Here is a 20,055-nt window from a genome sequence, read left to right as displayed (position 1 = left end):
TAGGTTTTTGGCGCTCTCTTTACCTTTTCGAGTCTCCTTTCGATGTCCTTCGTCATTTTCTTCAGTGCATGTTTTTTCTCGGTGCCCAGTCTACAATTTCAATGTCGGACCCTACATGGGTTGATTCGGCTCCTTTGGCTTGCTCTTCTTTGTCGATGGATAGGCCTACGTCCTTCATGGACGTCTGAGGTTTTTTGGCTATACACTGCAGCTTGGTGTTCCTCTCTCTGCTTTCGGCGCACCCTGAGTGTTTTAGATACAAAAGCAGCGCTGGCCTCACAGACAGTTGCAGACTTAGTGTGGGTCGCACTGTGCAAATTTATGGTGGCAGTTTGGGCAGAATTTAAAGGGGTTGTTTTCCATGACCCCTACCGTGCTTCATTCTCCTGCCACGTGCAAATTTAGTCGGCGTCCCCCACCGGGGGATTTGTCTGGCGGTTCACTTTTCTTGGTTGCTCTTCTCTTCCCTTGTCCGGACACATTTTCCTGAAAAGTACTTTGACTTTTCCTGATTTTTTCAACGTTGTCCCAGAAAACTTTGGAGCTCCTCGTTTTGCTTTGAGACCCAACATCAGAAAAAAGAATGTGAATATGGCTACCATGCACCGGAACTTCCGGGGTGCCATATGATATCACACAGGAGACGGACCAAGCATCAAATGGTGATCTACGATGCCCAAAAGAGGAGGGGTTGGTGGAAGAGTGGGGGAGGAGGAGAAGAAGAAAGACTATTCCGGACACAAGCACTACATGGCGGAATAATGCAGAGCATGTGAATCCAGAAAAGGATTCATGCTGCAAAACTATAATTTGTGCCCTCGCCATGTACTGCTAATTAGCCCACATATTACAGCCCTCATGACATCTTTTATAATATTGTTGATAATATCAGAGTAACATTTGTTGTAAACCTACTGAGGAGAAAACTGTGCATCGTAATGCAGGAGTTATAATTACTTGAAATAACTAACTATAACTGCTGAATTTCTATGGTTTTGCGTGAGTTAATTCAGAACCTAAATATAACGTCCCTATAACCTTTGTTTTTTTCAGTGAATATATATATATATATATATATATATATATATATATATATATTTTAGCATATCAGGCAAGGCCACAGCATTACATGTATATTTTAGCATATCAGGCAAGGCCACAGCATTACATGGTAAAGGCCTGTCCTGTAGAGCGCTGTGTGGTATTACACCATGCTGTAAACATTAACACCTAATGCCCGCAGGGAAATGGCATGCAGAATGAAGCAATGTGTGGAAATGTCTGATATTCTACAATGTATTCTGCCAAAATTAACCACCTCCATTTGACATGCAACTATAATAAATTTGTTTCTCGTCATGTGGACATAAAAGAATTAGAGTTTCTCAAATCAATAATAATGAATGAGCTAAACCATGAAAATAAAGAACTTTGCACCTGTTGGGAAAGAGATGAGGATAAAAATAACAAAATGACATAAGACACCACATTTGGTAGGTAAGCATTGTAATAGACCCTTGATTAACCAGTTATTCAAAGCACCTACAGTACATGCATGCACCACTGAAACTATAAACATAGCTTTGGTGTGGGTGGTGTGTGACAAAAATCACTTTCCGCATTTTAAAATTTTGAATGAAAACTACTTACTTTGGAACAACCACCAACAATGTCACTAGGTATTCAGAGTCCAGAACAAAGTCCTCTTTTTTTACAATTTCAGCTAAGCTCCTGGTTAACAAACTTCCCCTGAAATGAATAACGAAAGGTAAGTTCAGAAAGAAGCAAACAATTAATGTAGATTTTATTTTTGGAAACACAAATTTGAACATGTGAAGTCATAAGGAAAAATTGAAAACACTCACTAGTCTTTTTCACACAACATACTGGGCCTGATGACAGTATGGCATGTTAAATGTGGGGTTGATCAAATGAGTAGAGTCAAGTTCTTTCGGCAAATCCCTTAATCTCACTCAGAGCAAAATCCAGGTGCAAACTGGGGAACTGGTGGACTGGCCTTGTACCTGGTAGAAATGGGTAACTATAAGCTTTTATTAAAGTGGTCAATTGGACCATCACAAACTTGTACTGACTGATTCTCACTCATCAAGACGAGTGAATTTTGCAAAAGTCAATCCAATATTAGCTTTGCAATCTCATCTGGTAGGAAGGAAAAATCAACTGTGGTGTTTCAGGTACTCCTTCTTCTGGAACAACAATCTTTTAGCTTGTTATCATATAGAAAATATTTCTAGTCAGATAGTCAGTACCAAAATCCCTAAGATGTTTAACAGCAATGGTGAGTGTGCAACTCCACTCCAATAGAGGTTGCTATTTTTGTGAACAACCGGAGGCAATGCAGGTGGTAATGACGGACTTGATGAGATACTGGAGTTAGGAAACATTTAGAAAATTACCCAAGACTGCTAGCAGGAATTTTATTGTGTTGGTACTAGTTCCATAGGAAGCTGTGGAAAAACTAGCCTATGACAGACAGTAGTACTGGGGATGGAAGGAGACTGCGCTGTCATATTCATATCCGATGCAAGTCTATTTTTTTCCATGACAACCACATTTAGAGCTCCTTCACGGCTCAATCCTGCAGGATCTGTCAAGGAAGCCCCACTGTCACCTTAAAAATTGAATCCTGTGTTAGTAATATTATCCTTAATAGTGGCATTTGTAAAGATCAAGCTGGAAAGACTGAAGCTATTATCTACTTAACTGTCATTAATGAGACCAATTTTGGTGGTCCTATCTTGCAAGAGGTGATCAGTTTGTAAACAAGTTGTCAAAGAGGGCTTTGCAAACAAAACAACCATGGATTACTAACTGTTGAAGTCTTTGACCAAGTCAGTAGCTAACAGGAGCTTTGTCCAAGGAGTCACCAGAGGGAAATTTTTCAACACTAAATTAGACAATAGGCTGCACATTATGCTACACAAAAGAGCACAAGTGTGCAACCCAGTAAAAAGGTTAACAAATAAAAATGAAATCTATAACGAGGGAAAGGAGGGGAAGTGAGAACAGCCAAGCTGATGATGGGAAACAAATAGAAAGGGACCAGGGTGGTGGCAGAGAGAGCGCAATGGAAGTGATGCACACCCACAGAAAGTTAAAAGATTAAACAAATTAACAGTGGCACAATACAACTTATCCAATAAGAGAGAGAGAATATAAAGAATAAATGCATAGTGATGGGGTAAGCACAATACTACACAGTGAAAAAGGAGAGATCCAATCAAGAGCTAAGGGCTGTCCCAAGGCCTAATCTGCGTACCGCATTGCAAACAAAAGTTCTTTGACAACCGCCAGCTTTTTGCAGCATTTTGGCTAGTTCACACCTCCTCCTTAGTATTTCCAGAGGAAAGGGGCTAGCTACCAATACCAAGTGTTTTTTTTTCCCCACAAACTTTATTGCGTTTATTTTTTTTCCTGTAACATAACATGTCTAGCATTGCTGTGGCAGAAAAAACGCTTTGTTTCATTAAATCACAGTACATGATTTACAGTAGCATAGGTCATAGCCAAATCATACTTAATAGATAATGCATTTTAGTAATGACAGAACTCAACAGTCACCCCCCACCCTCCCAACTTTTAACTGCAAACGTGAGTCACTTCCTAAAATGAATCATGTTTAGGGCTAGGTCCGCGTTCCCGCCTCAGAGTATGTGTGTATGTATGTGTATATATATGAAGCTAATGGCAATGGTCAACATTGTTTATGTGTACGTTCATGCCAGGTTATGGAGGCAGTGTAGGTAGAGGTGAGTCCTTGTTCTAGCATAGAGCTATCATGCACAGGATGTTGCCGAGAGAGAGGCATCGGGGGAGTGTGGGGTGTACTGTCATTACAGTGAGTGTGTTGGAGTTGCAATGCATTTTTAAGGGTGCGTTTCTCTTCTGTCTTCTATGCATCCCTTAAACTTCTCCAATAGCATATCCCACTAACGAGATGGGTGTCTTGCATAGCCCCTAACATTCTTCCCTTTGCAAAGCACTACCCTCTGCCAAACCCCCAATCTGCTACCTCTTCCTGGCAGGCAGTGTAGTACTTGAGGAGGCAGCAGGGACTTACAGCGCCTTGTTATCAAGCATTTGGCCAACAGCAAGGGCAAGTTGGTGAAGCGTGCATACACCTTGGCCGTCTGGGATAGGGGATACAGGCCCAGAATGCAGGGGTGAGGTGATTACCAACATGAAGGTCCAGTCATGTCAGTGAGAGAATGTGCAATCTCTGTCCAATATAAAAGACAATTCTGGACAGCATAAGCAGTAAATCTGTGGCAACTCGACGACCGTGTGGGCAATCTGCCGCCACATTTGGAAACAATGTATTTAGTCTGTGCAGGGTGAGATAGGCTCCGTGGAGTATAGAGAACTGAATTAATTTGCACCTAGAATTGCGGGACACCTATTTGGGGAATTGTAGGAGAAAGTTCCACTCTATCAGTAAAATCACGGGACAGGTCTATCCTCACACTTTGTGCGTAGCGTCGCAAGAGAAATTCCTAAAGGGGCTCTAACTCCGCTGTATAGCCATCAGACCAAATGGGGCAGCACAGTGGTTAATGGACTGGTTGTACATACACTGGGATATATTCATTAATTAACATTATGTATTCCATTTGTACTAGGAACTTCGATCATTACAGTTTGCTCTACATTATGTTTTTTTTTTTTGTGACAGCCTTGAGAAAGTCCAAGCTACTTGGAGACAAAACAGGAGACGGCTGGATTTGAATGTATTCTTTATGTTTATTAGTGCGCAGAGTAGTAGATCTGCATATAAGCATCCATACATGATTTTGTGGTACAATATAATCTAGCTAAAAGTTTTAGGATGCAAAAATGATTGAAGGAAATACTTGAGTTTTGTGTGTGGGGATGGGTGTAAACTGTAGTATTTGTGGGATACAAATTTGGTATATGCATTTTCACTGGAAGGAAAAAAAAGCACCTCCTCTGTTTAAAATACTGACCGCTCTCAAATGCCACTAGATTAAAACACAGTAATTCTAATTTGTTGTGGAAATTCTTTAAATAGCCCTGCACTGTGTGTTTTGTTTACCTTTCCGTCATGAATACATTCACACAAGACCAAAAGTGAAATTACTAATACTTACGCATTTTTTCTTTCCAAATTTTGAAGATTTCCTTTGAGGTTGTTATAAGCGGATGCTCTTGATTTTAAATCATTGTCAATCTGTGTAACTGCCTAAAAGAAACAAGACAATCCATTATTGAAACCTATTACATTTTCCTCCTGTAAGAAATGACTGTAGTTCTGTGAAAACTAGTTTTTAGTAGAGTTTGGTTTTTCCAAAACACCTATGCTTCACCCCAGATTTCCACGCGTGTAATAATGTATGGTTCTACCTGGGTCTGTGGATTTTTAGGATAACTCAATATTTACTGACAAGGCATTCCAAATGACCAGATGTAAAGGACAATGCATGATCCTAAACACTTAGTCAGGACCTTAAGAAGAAGGCTCAATCTTGGAAAAAGTCGCCTTGCTTGCAAGCTCACCTTCATTTTAGGTCGAGCATGAAATTGCTCTGACGTGTTGTAATCTATCTGGGCTTTTAACCACCGCACGGCTATCACTATCACTCGTTCATGGCCTTGTCTTACAAAAATACTTTATCAATGGTAAATGCTTTACATTGGTCCCTCCAGGGGGCAGTTTTGTTACCGCCTTGGCCTTGGACCCTGTTACATGGATAATTGCACTTTTGCAGAGACGTTTGACTACGAGTGAACTTTTTTCCTTTTGTGTTTCTCCTTTGCACTCATGCTTATGGCAGCTGTGGCACTTTGAATCGGCCCACTTATGTCAACTGTTTTACTTTTCATTTTCAATTTATGTTTCAGAAAAAGCCCAGTTAGGAATTTACAATGCTAATAAATCTAACACGAGCAAACATGCTACCTTTTCCTCCCTCTTTCGCTTTTCATCCTCTATCTCTGGCTCTTTGCTTCTCCCATCTTTACCTTGTCTCTTCCATCCTCCCATCCTCTGTTTATTGTGGCTACTATTTAACCATGTCATATTATCGATTACCCTCATTTCCCAGAAGCAAACAACTCGATATTCATAGTACACATAGGTTCATTTTGATTTAAACGATCAAGGTCTTCTTGGCCACCGATTGATCTGCATGGAAACATTGTTCAATAACATATAGAACTTTTTTTTTTTTTTTTTTTAACAAAAATGTCCAAAATATGGAAATAAAAAAAACTGGGATCCAGATCTATTTTGAAAAGGGTGTATTTTACTTCTTCCTTGTAGAAGTTTTGATAATGATTTCTCAGTGAAGAAGAAAACTGTTACGTGGGTCGTTTTTTAAAATAAGTCTTTTAATCAGCATTTCAAAGTTAAACAAAAAAGTTCTTTTGAATAACTACATGAGATAAGCAAAGTATTAAACACTAAAACACATTTACAACACTCTAGTACTATTCTGGTGAAGAACAGTAAGACATAAACATTATAGTAGTGGTGTAGGAGATGAAAGAAAAGGAGGGTCAAACCTGTGACTCTTCATCTTTCTTATGTTGCCAGCTTACAGACTACAGTTATCTGAAAGTGGTCTTGCCAGGAATCAGTTTTTCTGGCATTTCTGGGTGCATCCATGTACAGTGCAGAAGGGTTTTTCGCACATTCACCTGTTCAAGAATAAAACTTTTCACACTAAGATTTCTGGCTCTACATTGCTGTGCAATATTTATTCAAGGAGGACCAGGCAGAGGTTAACTAAGATGCTAAGGTATTGATTACCATGAACATTTTAGATAATGTGCAAGGGCAAGTTTAGTACAGGGCGAGTTGGAAAAACCCAAAACTTTCAAAAGCGAATCAAAGAGTTGTTGGCCTCTGAATGTTTGACATACATGCCACAATGTCTCTCCGGAGTAGGTGAACCTGTACAAATATTTTAGTTCTACAAGCCTTTACCACAAAGCAATGGAGATCTCTGTAGGTAACACAGTTGCCACAATGTGCCAGTTTTCATCAATCAGGATTTGATTTCCACATATTCCTTCCATGCCTCTAATAAGTTAGGAAAAGAGTCAAGTAAATGTAATATTAATGATAAGAACAGTCAAGAAATGTTGTTTTCCACAAGGGGGCTCATTGTAAGGTTGGCTTATAGTAGGTTAAATTAAGCAATGTCACTATCAATTTCCAAGTAAGAAACTAAAAGCATGCTGTAACTGGAAATAATGTAAAAATGGTTCTATGGTTCTTGTGGAGTGAGAATACCTCAAGTGGACAAACCAAGGACTCCAAGATTTTACCTTTAATTTGGGAACTTCTGGAGTTGTCCCCAAACTCAAAACCATATAAAGAAGAGACTTGTTCTAATTATGTGCTGGCCCATAATGAGTCTCAACAGTGAACTTATTTTGCCACGGGATCATGCATACCAATGCGGCACATCAGGCAAAGCCCAATTTTGGTGGTGCGTGGCATCCCCAGTGGGATCTGCCCACCTTCAAAGCAATGGAAGGTCAATTATTCACTGAAGGTTCAGGCAAAAATGTGGGAAGCTTATCTATTCCTCAATAGTAATTAAGTCGGATCTCCAGCTGCAGATAAATACTTATCCATCATGCTCAACTTCACGGTTTGGCCACGTGCAGCACTTGAACGTAGAATATTTTTAGAGCCTCACTTTCTCTGCACACCAGACTCCAGAACATAGGAATCCGCAGAAGAGCCCTAGAATGGATCCACTCCTTCCTCTCCAGGAGGACGCAGAGGGTCAGACTCCCGCCCAACACCTCCAGACCCACAGGAGTCAACTGTGGAGTCCCAGAAGGATCCTCACTGAGTCCCACACTGATCAATGTATACATGGCACCTCTTGCTGCCATACGTCAGAAGCCACGGTATGAACATCGTGTCATATGCCGATGACACACAACTCATCATTTCCCTCACGGAAAACCCAGACACTGCCAAAAGGAACTTTTATATAGGAATGGAAGCTGTCGCCACCTGGATGAGAGAAACCTGCCTCAAGCTCAAATACAACAAGACGGAGCTCATCATCTTTGGAAACGACACCTCAGCTTGGAACAACTCCTGGTGGCCCACATCCCTCAGCAATCCCCCCTGCACCGACTGAGCACCTCCACAACTTAGGAATCATCCTCAACTCCTCCCTATCCACGACCCGCCTGGTAAACTCTGTTTCCTCCTCCTGCTGGTACACACTCAGAAAACTCCGGAAGAGCTTCAGATGGATTCCAGCAGACTGTCGCAGGACAGAGACCCATGCCTTAGTCACGAGCAAACTCGGCAACGCCCTCTACGCCGGCATCTCACGGCGCTTTACAAACACTGACCGATTGCGAAAATTACGAAGGAGGATGCAGTTTGCAAGGGAAAGCGTGAGGACCTGATGTGGGAAGATTTGCCGTTTTTTTTAGTAGGCTGGGCAGGGAGACTATTTTGATAATAGATACACACATAACAGTAGAGGAGACTAATGTCTAGAGCCTGGTGCAAAGATTCCAGAAAGAGGGGAGTGTTGCCCAACAAGTCTACATTGGGTAAAGAAGATAAGATGATTCCCAAGTATCTCAATACTTCAATGCCATCTTTAGTTCCAGGCACCAGAGTGGTATCTGTGGGACCTCTAATTCGGAATAGGGTTAACTTGGGAAAGTAAACCCGTAGTTCAGATGGACATTCAAAACTTGTCAGTATTTGCAATTACGTACAAGTCAGACCTAGACTGAAGAGGTCAACAGCATATAAGGGCACTTGGTCCTATATCCCAGCAGAAACCCTGCATTTTGCCATCCATTTACAGGACTCCTTCAAGAGGCTCAGTAGCCAGGGCAAACAGAAGGGGGGAAAAGAGGACATACTTATTAGCTGGAACTCTCATTGGAGACTGAGACACAAAATGCCATTAAAGCTGCATACCAGCAATGGACAAATGTAAAAGAGGCGAGAACGGGAAAAAAATGGGGTCGAAACCCCTCATAAATAGCTTCAAAAGCTTTCTCAAAATCTATTAAGACAGCATGTGGGTGGGCTCACCAAGAAGACAGAGATGGCATTTTGGAGATGCCCAATACTGTGTCTGGTAGATTTACCCAGCATAAACCCACTCTGATTGGCATGTATCAGAGTACTAATGCACAGAAGGAGACGTGAGCGTCTTCCGTAAATATTTTGATTCAAGAGTTAATCAATGAAATTGTCCGATAGAAGGTGCCAGGCTGCAACAGCACAGTTATGACCGGCTCTCTCAGATTTTGGGGAGGATCCGTTTGCTGAGAACAGTTCAATGAAGTGCAGTGCAAGTTTGGAGGAGAGACATTTAAACAGGTCTGAGAGGCCATTTCCCCCCGGTTTCACCTAGGAAGAGTTGGCCTCCACCACATCTTTTGATGAGACAGTAGCATCAATTCTCGCAACATGTCTGCCGGTGGCAGATTTGATGGGAGTGCTGATTAAAAGGACTCAAGATCATGCTGTGGTGGCACCAAATCATAACTGTACAGCTTGGCACAGTAGGAGGCAAACATGTCTGCCACCAACGGTCACTCAAAACCTAGAGAGCCAATTCAGCACAGATTTCACCCATGTGTCTAGAAGGGTCTTTTCTTCTGCTGAGCCATAATGTAGCTTACTGGCTTTATTGCCCTGTTCACAGATATGACCCTGTAACACAAACTATATGTTTTGCGCCTCTGTTAAATGTTATCTGGGAGAAATTGCAGTACAACTACTGTCCTGAGCACAGTCTAGTGACCTCAGAGTACAAAGTCATGTAAAAGTATTTCAAGGACGGCGATACACTTCAGTCACTCCAGCTTCAGCAGCAAAACATACCCCATTGCTCACCCCTAATTACTAGATTAAAAATATTTCAAAAGCATAACAGGGAGAATGCCAATCCTCATTGGAGTTCAAAGTAGGAGTTAGTTTATTTTTTCAAATGTGTCATGGAGGCTTCACTGTGAGTCACCAGGCACGAATGTGTGACAGACACTTATCTCAACACAGTTGGAAGTGCCCGGTCTGAGTAGTACAGGGTGTGATCCGAGATGCCCCAAGGAAAGACTTCAATCGTCATCACTAGGCGTGTGTACGCTAATAGCAGCAAGTAATAATGAGAATGATCTCTGAGCTCTGTAGAAGAAGTTTTAGGCCCTAGTTCTGGGGTGAAGTGCCCCCAGATAAGCGCATGGAAGAGGCACGGGATTTGGAAAAGTGAGTGCTTGCTTAATAAGGTAGCCACCTCTAAAGAAACCGAAACAGAGTGCAAGGCATTTTAAAAGCGGAGGAGACAGTAGAGTATCAGAAGAATGTTCATTGGCCACCACCCAAATAGTCCCACACTTAATCATATGGTTCAGACCATTACAATTCCAAGACAAGCCCAGTGGAGCTAGGAAATCAAAAACAATATTTATTAGCCTAGCCGGGGGAGAAAGATGAAAACAAGCGTGGAACTCATGAGAGGAGTAACATGTACATTATGTTCACAAATTCAGATCAATGAATCTCAGAAGTCTAACCTTTTGACTTATGTAGGCAGACAAAATTATTCTGGTCTTCAAGCTAATGATACTGCACTACTGTTACCCCAAAGTGTCTAGAAATATTTCCTGCTAATTGCATTTCTAAAGTGAACAGCATTTCTAAAGTGAACACTTTAGCTCAGTCACTCTAACAAACTAATGTCAGTATAAAACCAGAAATACTAAAAATAGAAATTTGAGAGAAATTGATGCTTGTTTATCTCAAATGCAGACGTCTGAGTACATTAGGCAGTACAGATTCTTATTTCTGAAAAAAAACAGAGTACATGATCTCAGAAGGGCTATTTCTATTTAATATGTAATCTCAACCTGTTTACTGTCAAAGAATTAAACAGCCTTTATGTGACTATTAAAAAGCAGATCATCGAAAAGAACCATGCCCTATAAAGATTGTTAACTAAATGATTGCCTGCCTAAACTTTAACAGAGGACTGATATCTTTATTGATATCAGCATAATTCCTGCAAAAAGATGTTGCAAAAACAGTCATTTAAGAAATAATCGCACTGACTTGGTGAATTTCCATCTGCTGTTCCCTAAAATCTATTATGCAGATTAACTTTGTAGACCTGACACTTAAACAAGTCGAATATGTAATGTCTAATATTTACATCGGTTGACTGCTCTACTCTTTTAATTTGGCGTACTCGCTCCAGAGGGTATTAAAAACATTAATCAGGTGAAGGGTCTAAATAAGGGCTTTTTTTCCTGAACAAGTTATCAAACAAAATTCAAAGGCGAAAATGTAAATTGTACTCAAAAGAAAGTAATAAAAATGTCTTAGAAGGAGGAAATCAAGGTGGTTGACAAACAAAAATGGAAAGAATCCGATAGGAGATGGATACAAATCACTGAAGAGATTAAACAGAAGAATTTGCAGCTATTTTAGAATATCGGGGGAGAATGTTCTGGTAGTCTAGGGAAGCCCAAAACTAATATCAGGAGTGAAGTCTGGAGCAAATATATCAGATTGTTGTATGCTTCGAATGGCATAGGGGGTGTTTTGTCCTTGGAATAGGTAGCTTTCACCCAAATTGCTCTACCTTGGGCAATATAACAATATTCTACCTCATCACAGAGAAGTATGTTCAGAAATGGGGTATGCCTGATTACGCGGCATTCATTGACTTTTTCCATCGCTTTCAATCGAGTGGACAGGCACACTATGGAGCAAAGCTTAAGGTCTTGGGTATCCCAGAGGGTCTATTTAAATTAATAATAGCTATGCATACTGACACACGGTCCCAAGTAATTCTGCAGGAAGAAATTGGTGGCTCACATCTAAGCTTGAAACAAAAAATGGTTTGAAGCAGGGCTGCTTATTAGCGCACCTTCTTTTCTTACTATATGTTGCTGATTTACCTCGACAGATGGACCGCGTAGGTGGAGATCACCCTACGGTCGGGTTGTACCAGATAGGTACTCTCCTAAATGCTGATGACATAATAGGAGATTTGACTCCAAAGGGTTTGCAGAAGCACCTTCATGCCCTAGCAGCCTAAGTGGAAAGGCAGTATTTGAAGGTTAATGCGGATAAACGCTAAATAATGAAATTCGATATGAGGGGACGCTATTTGAGGATGAAATTTAGTTAGCTCTTGGGTACAAAGCTGTTAGATCTAGTGAAGTTATATCCTTATATAGGCAAAATTGTCTCTGATGACCTGTGCGATAAAGTTCATATCGCCCATTTGACAAATAGGGCCCTATTTCATTCTAATGGTCGCAAGGCTTTCTATGGGGCAACTGGTAGAAGGCACTTTAGTTAATTAGTGAGTGTGTATAAAATGAAGATAGAGTGGAAATTATTCACATTAAGCACTGCCACTTTATGCATAAAGTTGAAGGGAGAATTTTAAGATCAACCTGTCATTTAAACACCTTGGCGTAAATTGAGGCATTGCGCTTATAATGGGACTGACTAGCACCATTGAAAAAGTGTTGGCATCTTTAGTTCGCTGGGGCTTTTATTTTATGCACTCAGAAGAAAACTCATAAGCGTAGAATATTTTCCCTCATCTAGAGGAGATTACACCCCGATGTCGAACCTTCTGAACGCACTTTAGCCTTAAATTGATAGATCTGCCAAGACATGACTTACACCACCCATTTTAAATGCTACTCAATAAGTTCCATTAAAGGTAGTTTAATGGAACTAGATAGGCGCCATTGAAGAAGCCTAAAAAGGTTGGGGGAAGTAACGAAGACCACCAGAGTCTCTGCCTTATTTAAGATGGAGCCTGGATTATGGGGTCCGTCGCTGTATGTTGATGTTCAGATTAAATTTACTCCCCTTGAGTTGTATTGTGGATGCGTGGCGCAAGATAAAGTGGGCTGATAGGAGGTGTACTTTGTGCATGGGCGCAGTACAGACGATTGACCATGTTCTCTTTGTTTGCACTGCTCCAAAGCCAGTTAGACGTCGCTTCCTATAACCGTTGTTTCTGAAGCATGATAATAAGACAGCAGGAGCAACTGCTTAGTTCCTTTGTAACCCAGTTAATTAGATGATGTGTTATGAAATATTCAAATCTTTAAAGAATTTTTTAAGCATGTATTAAACCAGCTAATTCAATTAAATCTTGATGGAATGTAATGGTCCTACAGGTCCTACAGTATTAAGCCGAACTGTTGACGTAGTTTGATTCCTCTTATCAAATGTAAAAATTGTATATGTGGTATTATTGCAGAAGTGGCTGTTTTACTGTAGATCTCTTTGTGATCTAAAAACTTTGAATAAAAATGTTGGAGACTGAAATCGTGTACCTTTCTTCATGTACATTATGTTAATGACACTGGTCTAAGTGCTTGACTGCGTTTGAGCAGCTCTCCATTTAGGAGGATAGGAACTTCAGGGCACTTGGTGGAAAGCTGCGAGAGGAGGTGGGGCTATGTGATAAGCAGTGGCTCGAGTAGCCACTCATACTTCTGATTTTTAGAGTGCTAGTTAGCAGCAATTCAGAATCAGCCCACATTTACAATGAACTCTAAAGAACTAAGAAAATAGGATTTAAACAGGGCATTTGCTCATTGAGCTCCTGTTTTTCATTACAGAGATTGAGGGTAGATGCCCTAAACGCTTCCAGTACATTAACCTTTTTCATACACATTTACAAGCATGAAAGAATGATCTGGTCAATGGAGAACCCAAAGCACTACACTGGCAACACTCACTTCCACGTCTCCTTACACAAACATAGTAATATTTCTTATTGTGTTGAACTTCCACTGCAGAGGTTTGTGTAGTCTTGCCACCATTTGCATCCCAGCAAGATCAACCCTAATGCAACACACTAGAACCAAAGAGGTGTATACACAAGCAACACTGAGCAGGAGGGAGAAGAAATAATCCATGTTGTAAAGTCTTGCTATTGTCTTTATTTTGAAGGTTACCACCAAAAAGGTTTAATGTTTTCCTTCTGTCTTAAGGCCCACCAAAGACCGGTGTCCAATGAGTCTTGAGAAACCTACTGTTTGGCATAGGGAGGAAGAGAAAAAAATAAATAGTGCATAGCATTAAAAAAAATAACCGTACCACCCCAAACCAGATTTAAGAATGCAGTCACCAAACCCGTGCAACCAGAATAAAGGAACCCTCCACCCCACAATAATAACAGCAATCCAAAGATCAACCACCTGTCCAATACAAGCGTTGTAGGAAAGTTCTGGCTGCCTCAATCTAATTCAATTCAAACTTTTTCCCCTAGATGATATACCTTCACAGCTTTACAAGTAGGCTGTAATTTAATTATTTTGGGATTTCAGTAAAGCTTTAGCAAGAAAGTCAGTGAATAGTTCCCATAACAAATGCAGGTGTTTAACCTTCAGGATCACTATATTCTTTTTAAATACCACTTAGAATAATCTTCGCGACATTCACTAAAGGTCAAAATAATCATTAATATTTCCATGCATTAGTTTCATTACCTGGATTTTCAACAATCTGTTAACCCTATGCCCCACATACTCTTCAACCCCTTCTTGTGACTCAGTAAGATCATGCAGTATCTTAACCATCACTTCAGTAAAGGACTATTCAGGGGCTGAATGAGGGGCATCAAACAACTGTAGCAGTGGACTTTCCCTAAGGTAAGCCAGTAGCTCCATTTTCAAGTCCAGTTTCAAAGTGCTGTCTATCACTGTTTTAGACAAGACTCAGCTGGTCAACCATTTCCTTAGTGTAGGAAGCTGACTGTATATACTATATCAAGATGAGATATGATGTGCAGAGAGTCCAGGGGTCCCCCAAAGGCGTAACAGAGACTAAAGTAGATAATACTAATGCTCTGTTTTGTGGTCGAGCAGTTAGGCTTATCAGAAGGTAGTGCAAAGCATTTGTTGTACACACACACACACACACACACACACACACACACACAACTCCAGACCAATGGTTTTTAATATAGCAAAAATATATTTTCTTAATTTATTTTTAGAACCACAAGATTCAAGTTGCAGGTAAGTACCTTAAAAGTTTCGACTTTCACACAAGTATCAACAGTACTTTGTTTGAAATAGGTAAGTAATACAGTTTTTGAATTATTGGTAATAATCTGTTTTATAAATGGACACAGTACAATTTTCAGAAACAGTTCCTGGAGGGGGAGAAATGTTAGATCGTTTACAGTTAAGTACAACACTTACAGTTTCAGTCTCCAGGTTTTTGGAAGTCCACCGGTTGGGGTTCAAGTTAACACCAAACACCCACCACAAGCAACACGAGGCCGGTTGGGTGCGGAGGTCAAAGTTGAGCAAATTTAACGTGGGCTCCTATGGAGACAGGGGGTACTTGGAATCAGGCCTGTCTGCAGGTAAGTAACCACACCTCAGAGGGCACACCAGTGAGGGATTACAAGAGCACTGAAGGGGCCACAAGTAGGCACTAAAAACACACCATCAGCGGCACAGGGGCGACCAGGTGTAGGGTGCACACAGAACATCTGGCTTTCAATGCTGGTTTGAGAGGAGACCACAGAGGTCCATCAGAGGCTGCAGACGAGGTCCAGGGGGTGTCTCTGGCATACCACCGGTCGGACAGGGAGGAGGTCCACCTGCTGAATGTAGAAGCACCAGGTGTTGAGTTCTCCAAGGCCTGGGTGCTCCGGGTGCAGTGTCCTCTGGATTCTCTCTGCAGGCGTCGTCATGGAGAGGTCAACTTAGGGTGGGCACTTGCTCGCAATCGCCTAGGGACCCTCTCTTGCTGGGTGGACAACCTGGACACAGGCCGTGTGCGTCGCGTGCACAGGGGTCAAGACTCACGCATCCAGAGTAAGGTTGGAGTCCTTGGTTGTAGGTTTTCTTAGACAGAGCCGCTGTCCTCTGGAGTTGTTGGTCGTTTTGGGTGCTGGGCAGTCCTCTGGAGTTGGGCAGAGGTCACTGGTCCCACTGGACGTGTCACAGATCTTTTGCAGGTTCTTTGGAGCAGGAGACAGGCTGGTAGGGCTAGGGCTAAAGCAGTTGTCTTCCTTCTTCTCTGCTGGGGGTTTCAGCTCAGCACTCCTTGTTAGGTCGCCAAAAAGTGGCTACTGCCTCCAATGGTGGCTACACCCTTTGGGAAGCAGGCACAAACCTAATCCTATTGGTCCCAGACCTCCAAACCAAGATGGAGGATTCTGCAGGGAGGGGGGGGTCACCTCGGCTCTGGACACCTTAGGGGTGGTCATGGCTGGGGTGGCCAATCCTCCCCTTTTTCTCTCGTTTTCCCGCCAGACATGCCGTCAAAAGTGGGGTTTGCCCGAGAGGTGGGCATCTCCACTAGCTGGAGTGCCCTGGGGCACTGTATTCTGAGGCTTGAGCCTTTGAGGCTCACCGCCAGGTATAACAGTTCATGTAGGTGGGCGGTGTTAAGCACCTCCACCCAGGACAGGCTTTGGTTCTGACCACAGAGTGCACAAAGGCACTCACCTGATGTGGTCAGAAACCGGTCTTAAAGTGGCAGGCTGGAACAGAGCAGTCAGATCTACACTAGCAGTTTGACTAACATACAGGGGACATCTCTAAGATGCCCTCTGAGTGCATTTCCTGATAAATCCCACACTGGCATCAGTGTGGGTTTATTGTGCTGAGAAGTTTAATACCAAACTTCCAAGTATTCAGAGAAACCATTATGGAGCTGTGGAGTTCGTAATGACAAACTCCCAGACCATATACTCAATATGGCTACACTGCAATTGCAATGTCTAAGAATGGACTTAAACACTGTAGAGGCATATTGCACATGCAGCTATGCCCTCACCTGTGGTATAGTGCACCCTGCCTTAGGGCTTACGGCTGTAAGGCCTGCTAGAAGGGTGACTTACCTATGCCACTTGCAGTGATTTGTGGGCATGGCACCCTGAGAGGGGTGCCATGTCAACTTTGTCTTTTTTCTCCTCACCAACACACACAAGCTGCAAGGCAGTGTGTATGAGCTTAGCAAGGGGTCCTCTAGGGTGGCATAATACATGCTGCAGCCCTTAGAGACATTCCCTGGCCACAGTGTCCTTGGTATCATAGGTACCTTTTACAAGAGATTTAATTGTGTGCCAGGATTGTGCCAATTGTGCAAACAAAGGTACAGATTTTGAGAAAGAACACTTGTTCTGGGGCCTGGTTAGAAGGGTCCCAGCACACTTCACTTTCAATCAAAGTTGGCATCAACACTAGGCAAAATGTGGGGGTTAATCATGCCAACAGTGGCACTTTCCTACAGCCGTGCTTTTCTGGTCTTCCAGAGCATGAATCTTGTCATTCTTTCCTCACTACACAAGCGAAAAACAATTCAGCCTTTTATTTCCATCACTCTTATAATGAATTAATATTGCAAATGTTTGTGCAAAGGCTGCAAGTACAGCAGAGATAAAGCTCCACAACATCCTTTAACCAATGTTCAATTCTACTTTATCAGGAGAGTCAGAAGCCAACATTTACGTCCTTTGTCCCTGAAGGCACAGATAACTTCTTTATTTGTATTCCTGCCTGCCACAGCACAGAGAGATGAAGGAAGTAATCAAGAGCATGGCAGTTTTGTCTGGAGACCCAGAAAATGTATTTACATCTTGTCAGATGAAAGGGGAAAGCCATCTGTATGGTTGTCCTTTGTCTTCCCTACAGGGAGAATACTCTAAAGCGTCCTGAGCTAGGTGAGGCAAGAGCTCCTGGTGTAGACAGTGCTGAAGGTAGCAGCCCAGAAACAGCTCTGAAGTTGCAGTCACCCTGTCATGCCTTTACACCTACTCATGGTAAACCTAGAAATGCCTGTTACAATTGTACAGCTCCCCTTTCATGATCAAAATCCCAGGTATGTTTACCTCCATATCACCACCTTACCTCAGAAGTTGGTGCTACTAGCGAGCCCTACAGATCAGGAAGCTGAGAGCCCATTAGCCTGGCAGGACAAAAATAGCTTATCCATGCAGACTGCATGAGGCAAAACCACTGGCATTCGACAGACACAGGGCTGCCTCTCATATTCCTGCACAGCTGCCTACGTTCCATGAATCTCTGGTTAGTTATCACCCCTCAATCATTCTTTTCAGTCATGTTAGGGTTTTGTTTCTTAGGAACTCCCATAGTTTCTGGAAACTTACTTAGGGAAAATTTGAGAAGATTATGTTGCAGTGCACTTTTGCGTGAGCTTCTAAGACTGGGTTTTTTGTTCGCAAGCTTCAGAATTCTGACATGACCTGGTTTGTGGTGGAAGCAAAACAAGGATGTTGTATTCAATCAATTTCTATTTGGAGAAGCCTGGTCTGTTTGGGGATGAAGTGAGTTACCATCTGCAGTGGGGGAGTTGACAAATGTTTGGGGCTTCGCATTTGCTTTGGACAAATGAGGGGTAGCATTCACAATATTAGTTCAAAAAGGATAGTGAGACATTCACAATTCTTATATTATGGCAAACCTTGTGTAAGGTAAAAGGAGCAACATGGGACACCTTCAAACATTGCTCCATACCAACTAAGGTAAATGCATCTAGTGGTGATAGGAGAATGAGTCTGTTCAACGGTCATAATATCTTAAGAGTCCTTTTTACTCCAGTGATGGACAGCTTCTTCTAAAAGAGCACAGAGTGAAAGGCAAATTATGGGAATGCAACCTTTGCCTCCCACCAAAGGTCACATTACAACTGCTGCCCAGCCACTGAGCGTCCATGACTACAGCTGCCTTACAGTGAGGACGGCAAGAATGCCAGAGAGCAGGAAAAAAAAAAAAAGACATCAATGGAAACCTTGGTATCAAAAGAGCACTACAAGGAGAATTTCCAACTTTGGTGAGGCAGAAGGAGTAGTATGTTTGTATTTTCTACTTATTTACGAAACATAATTGTTAAGTAGGTCTCAGAATTTTTGCAAAAAGGGCTTAAAGGCAACATACAAGGTCATGATCTGGCCTCAAATACGGGTGCTGTAAGACATGAGTATAAAATCCTGACATTTCATTCTAACAATAACTAAGCACCTCTCACGAAACCCATCTGGGTTGGGCTATAAGAAAGTAGTCGAGAATAGCCTGGCAGTGCTAAACAAAAAAACAAAACTCAAAAAGCTTTAGAACTAAAATAATGCAATAAGACAGCATACACAGAAAAATAACAAAAACATACAGACCCAAAAGAAATCACCCAAAAGAGAAAATCAAAAAAGAAAACCAAAAAGAAAAGTGATTATTACAGCACTTTAGAAAAAAAGCTATGTATAAATCTCTAAAGGACAAAATAGTTCAAATACACTCCAATATGTCCTGCAACATGCTCTACCATGTATCATCCAGAACAGTCAAACACAGTATATGCATACACAGACAAATGAAATAATTTGTGCTAGATTTAGCAAGTCTCTGGACACATGAAAAAAGTCAACTTGTAAACATTTTAAGAGAATACATTCCCTTACCTTTGCAATTATTTCAGAAATATTTTTCAAGGACTGTTTTATTGGATATTTCGCCATATCCCACTGGAACCGCGTTATATATGTAATCAAGTCCACTAAAACAAAACAATATACAACAACTGACTTAACAATTTGGTCAAGCTGAGATAATTCCATGATCAGACATGAGAAGCAGCACAGGCTTAGTCTTAAAAATGCACCCTACAAGATGAAAACTGTTTTAACATTAAAAAACAATAAGAAACAAAAAAAGATTTAAACCCTCACTAAATCCACATAGGAAGAATCCATAGTTTTTAAGAATAAAGGAGTTCTAAAGATGTGGGGAAGACTGGTGTTAGTTTCAGGACAGACCTTGAGAAGATTTCACATTTTATGTAACAAAAATTGCAACTACTTTTTGATGGTAAACGAAGCCTAAACATTATCTTTTACACTTATTAATGGCACAGTTTCCTGCAGTGTGACTGGCATTACATATACATGAGAGCTGCTCACTAGTCAATGTCCTGATACTTCCATTAGCTCTGCAGGTAAAAAGGAGGTCAAGGCTGTTCGCCATGTCACTGACTGGTTCTCAAGTACACCTTTACTTTGGCCCTCA

General features: G+C 41.6%; 1 protein-coding gene across 2 annotated transcripts in view; it reads right to left on the bottom strand.

Moving 5' to 3' along the window:
• The window catches only part of ATP6V1C1 (ATPase H+ transporting V1 subunit C1), a 360,600-nt gene that overhangs the window by 198,629 nt on the left and 141,916 nt on the right, over nucleotides 1–20,055 (bottom strand). For both annotated transcript variants that reach the window (XM_069220590.1, XM_069220591.1), the window contains 3 exons: nucleotides 19,452–19,546; nucleotides 5,130–5,221; nucleotides 1,651–1,749 (listed from right to left, as the gene is read on the bottom strand). In XM_069220590.1, the coding sequence (XP_069076691.1) occupies nucleotides 1,651–1,749; nucleotides 5,130–5,221; nucleotides 19,452–19,546 (286 nt within the window). The remainder of the gene's footprint in view (nucleotides 1–1,650; nucleotides 1,750–5,129; nucleotides 5,222–19,451; nucleotides 19,547–20,055) is intronic.

The sequence above is a fragment of the Pleurodeles waltl genome, chromosome 2_2 (genome assembly GCF_031143425.1).
Source record: "Pleurodeles waltl isolate 20211129_DDA chromosome 2_2, aPleWal1.hap1.20221129, whole genome shotgun sequence".
NCBI classification, from domain to species: Eukaryota; Metazoa; Chordata; class Amphibia; order Caudata; family Salamandridae; genus Pleurodeles; species Pleurodeles waltl.
This window is presented reverse-complemented; position numbering and strand designations above follow the sequence as displayed.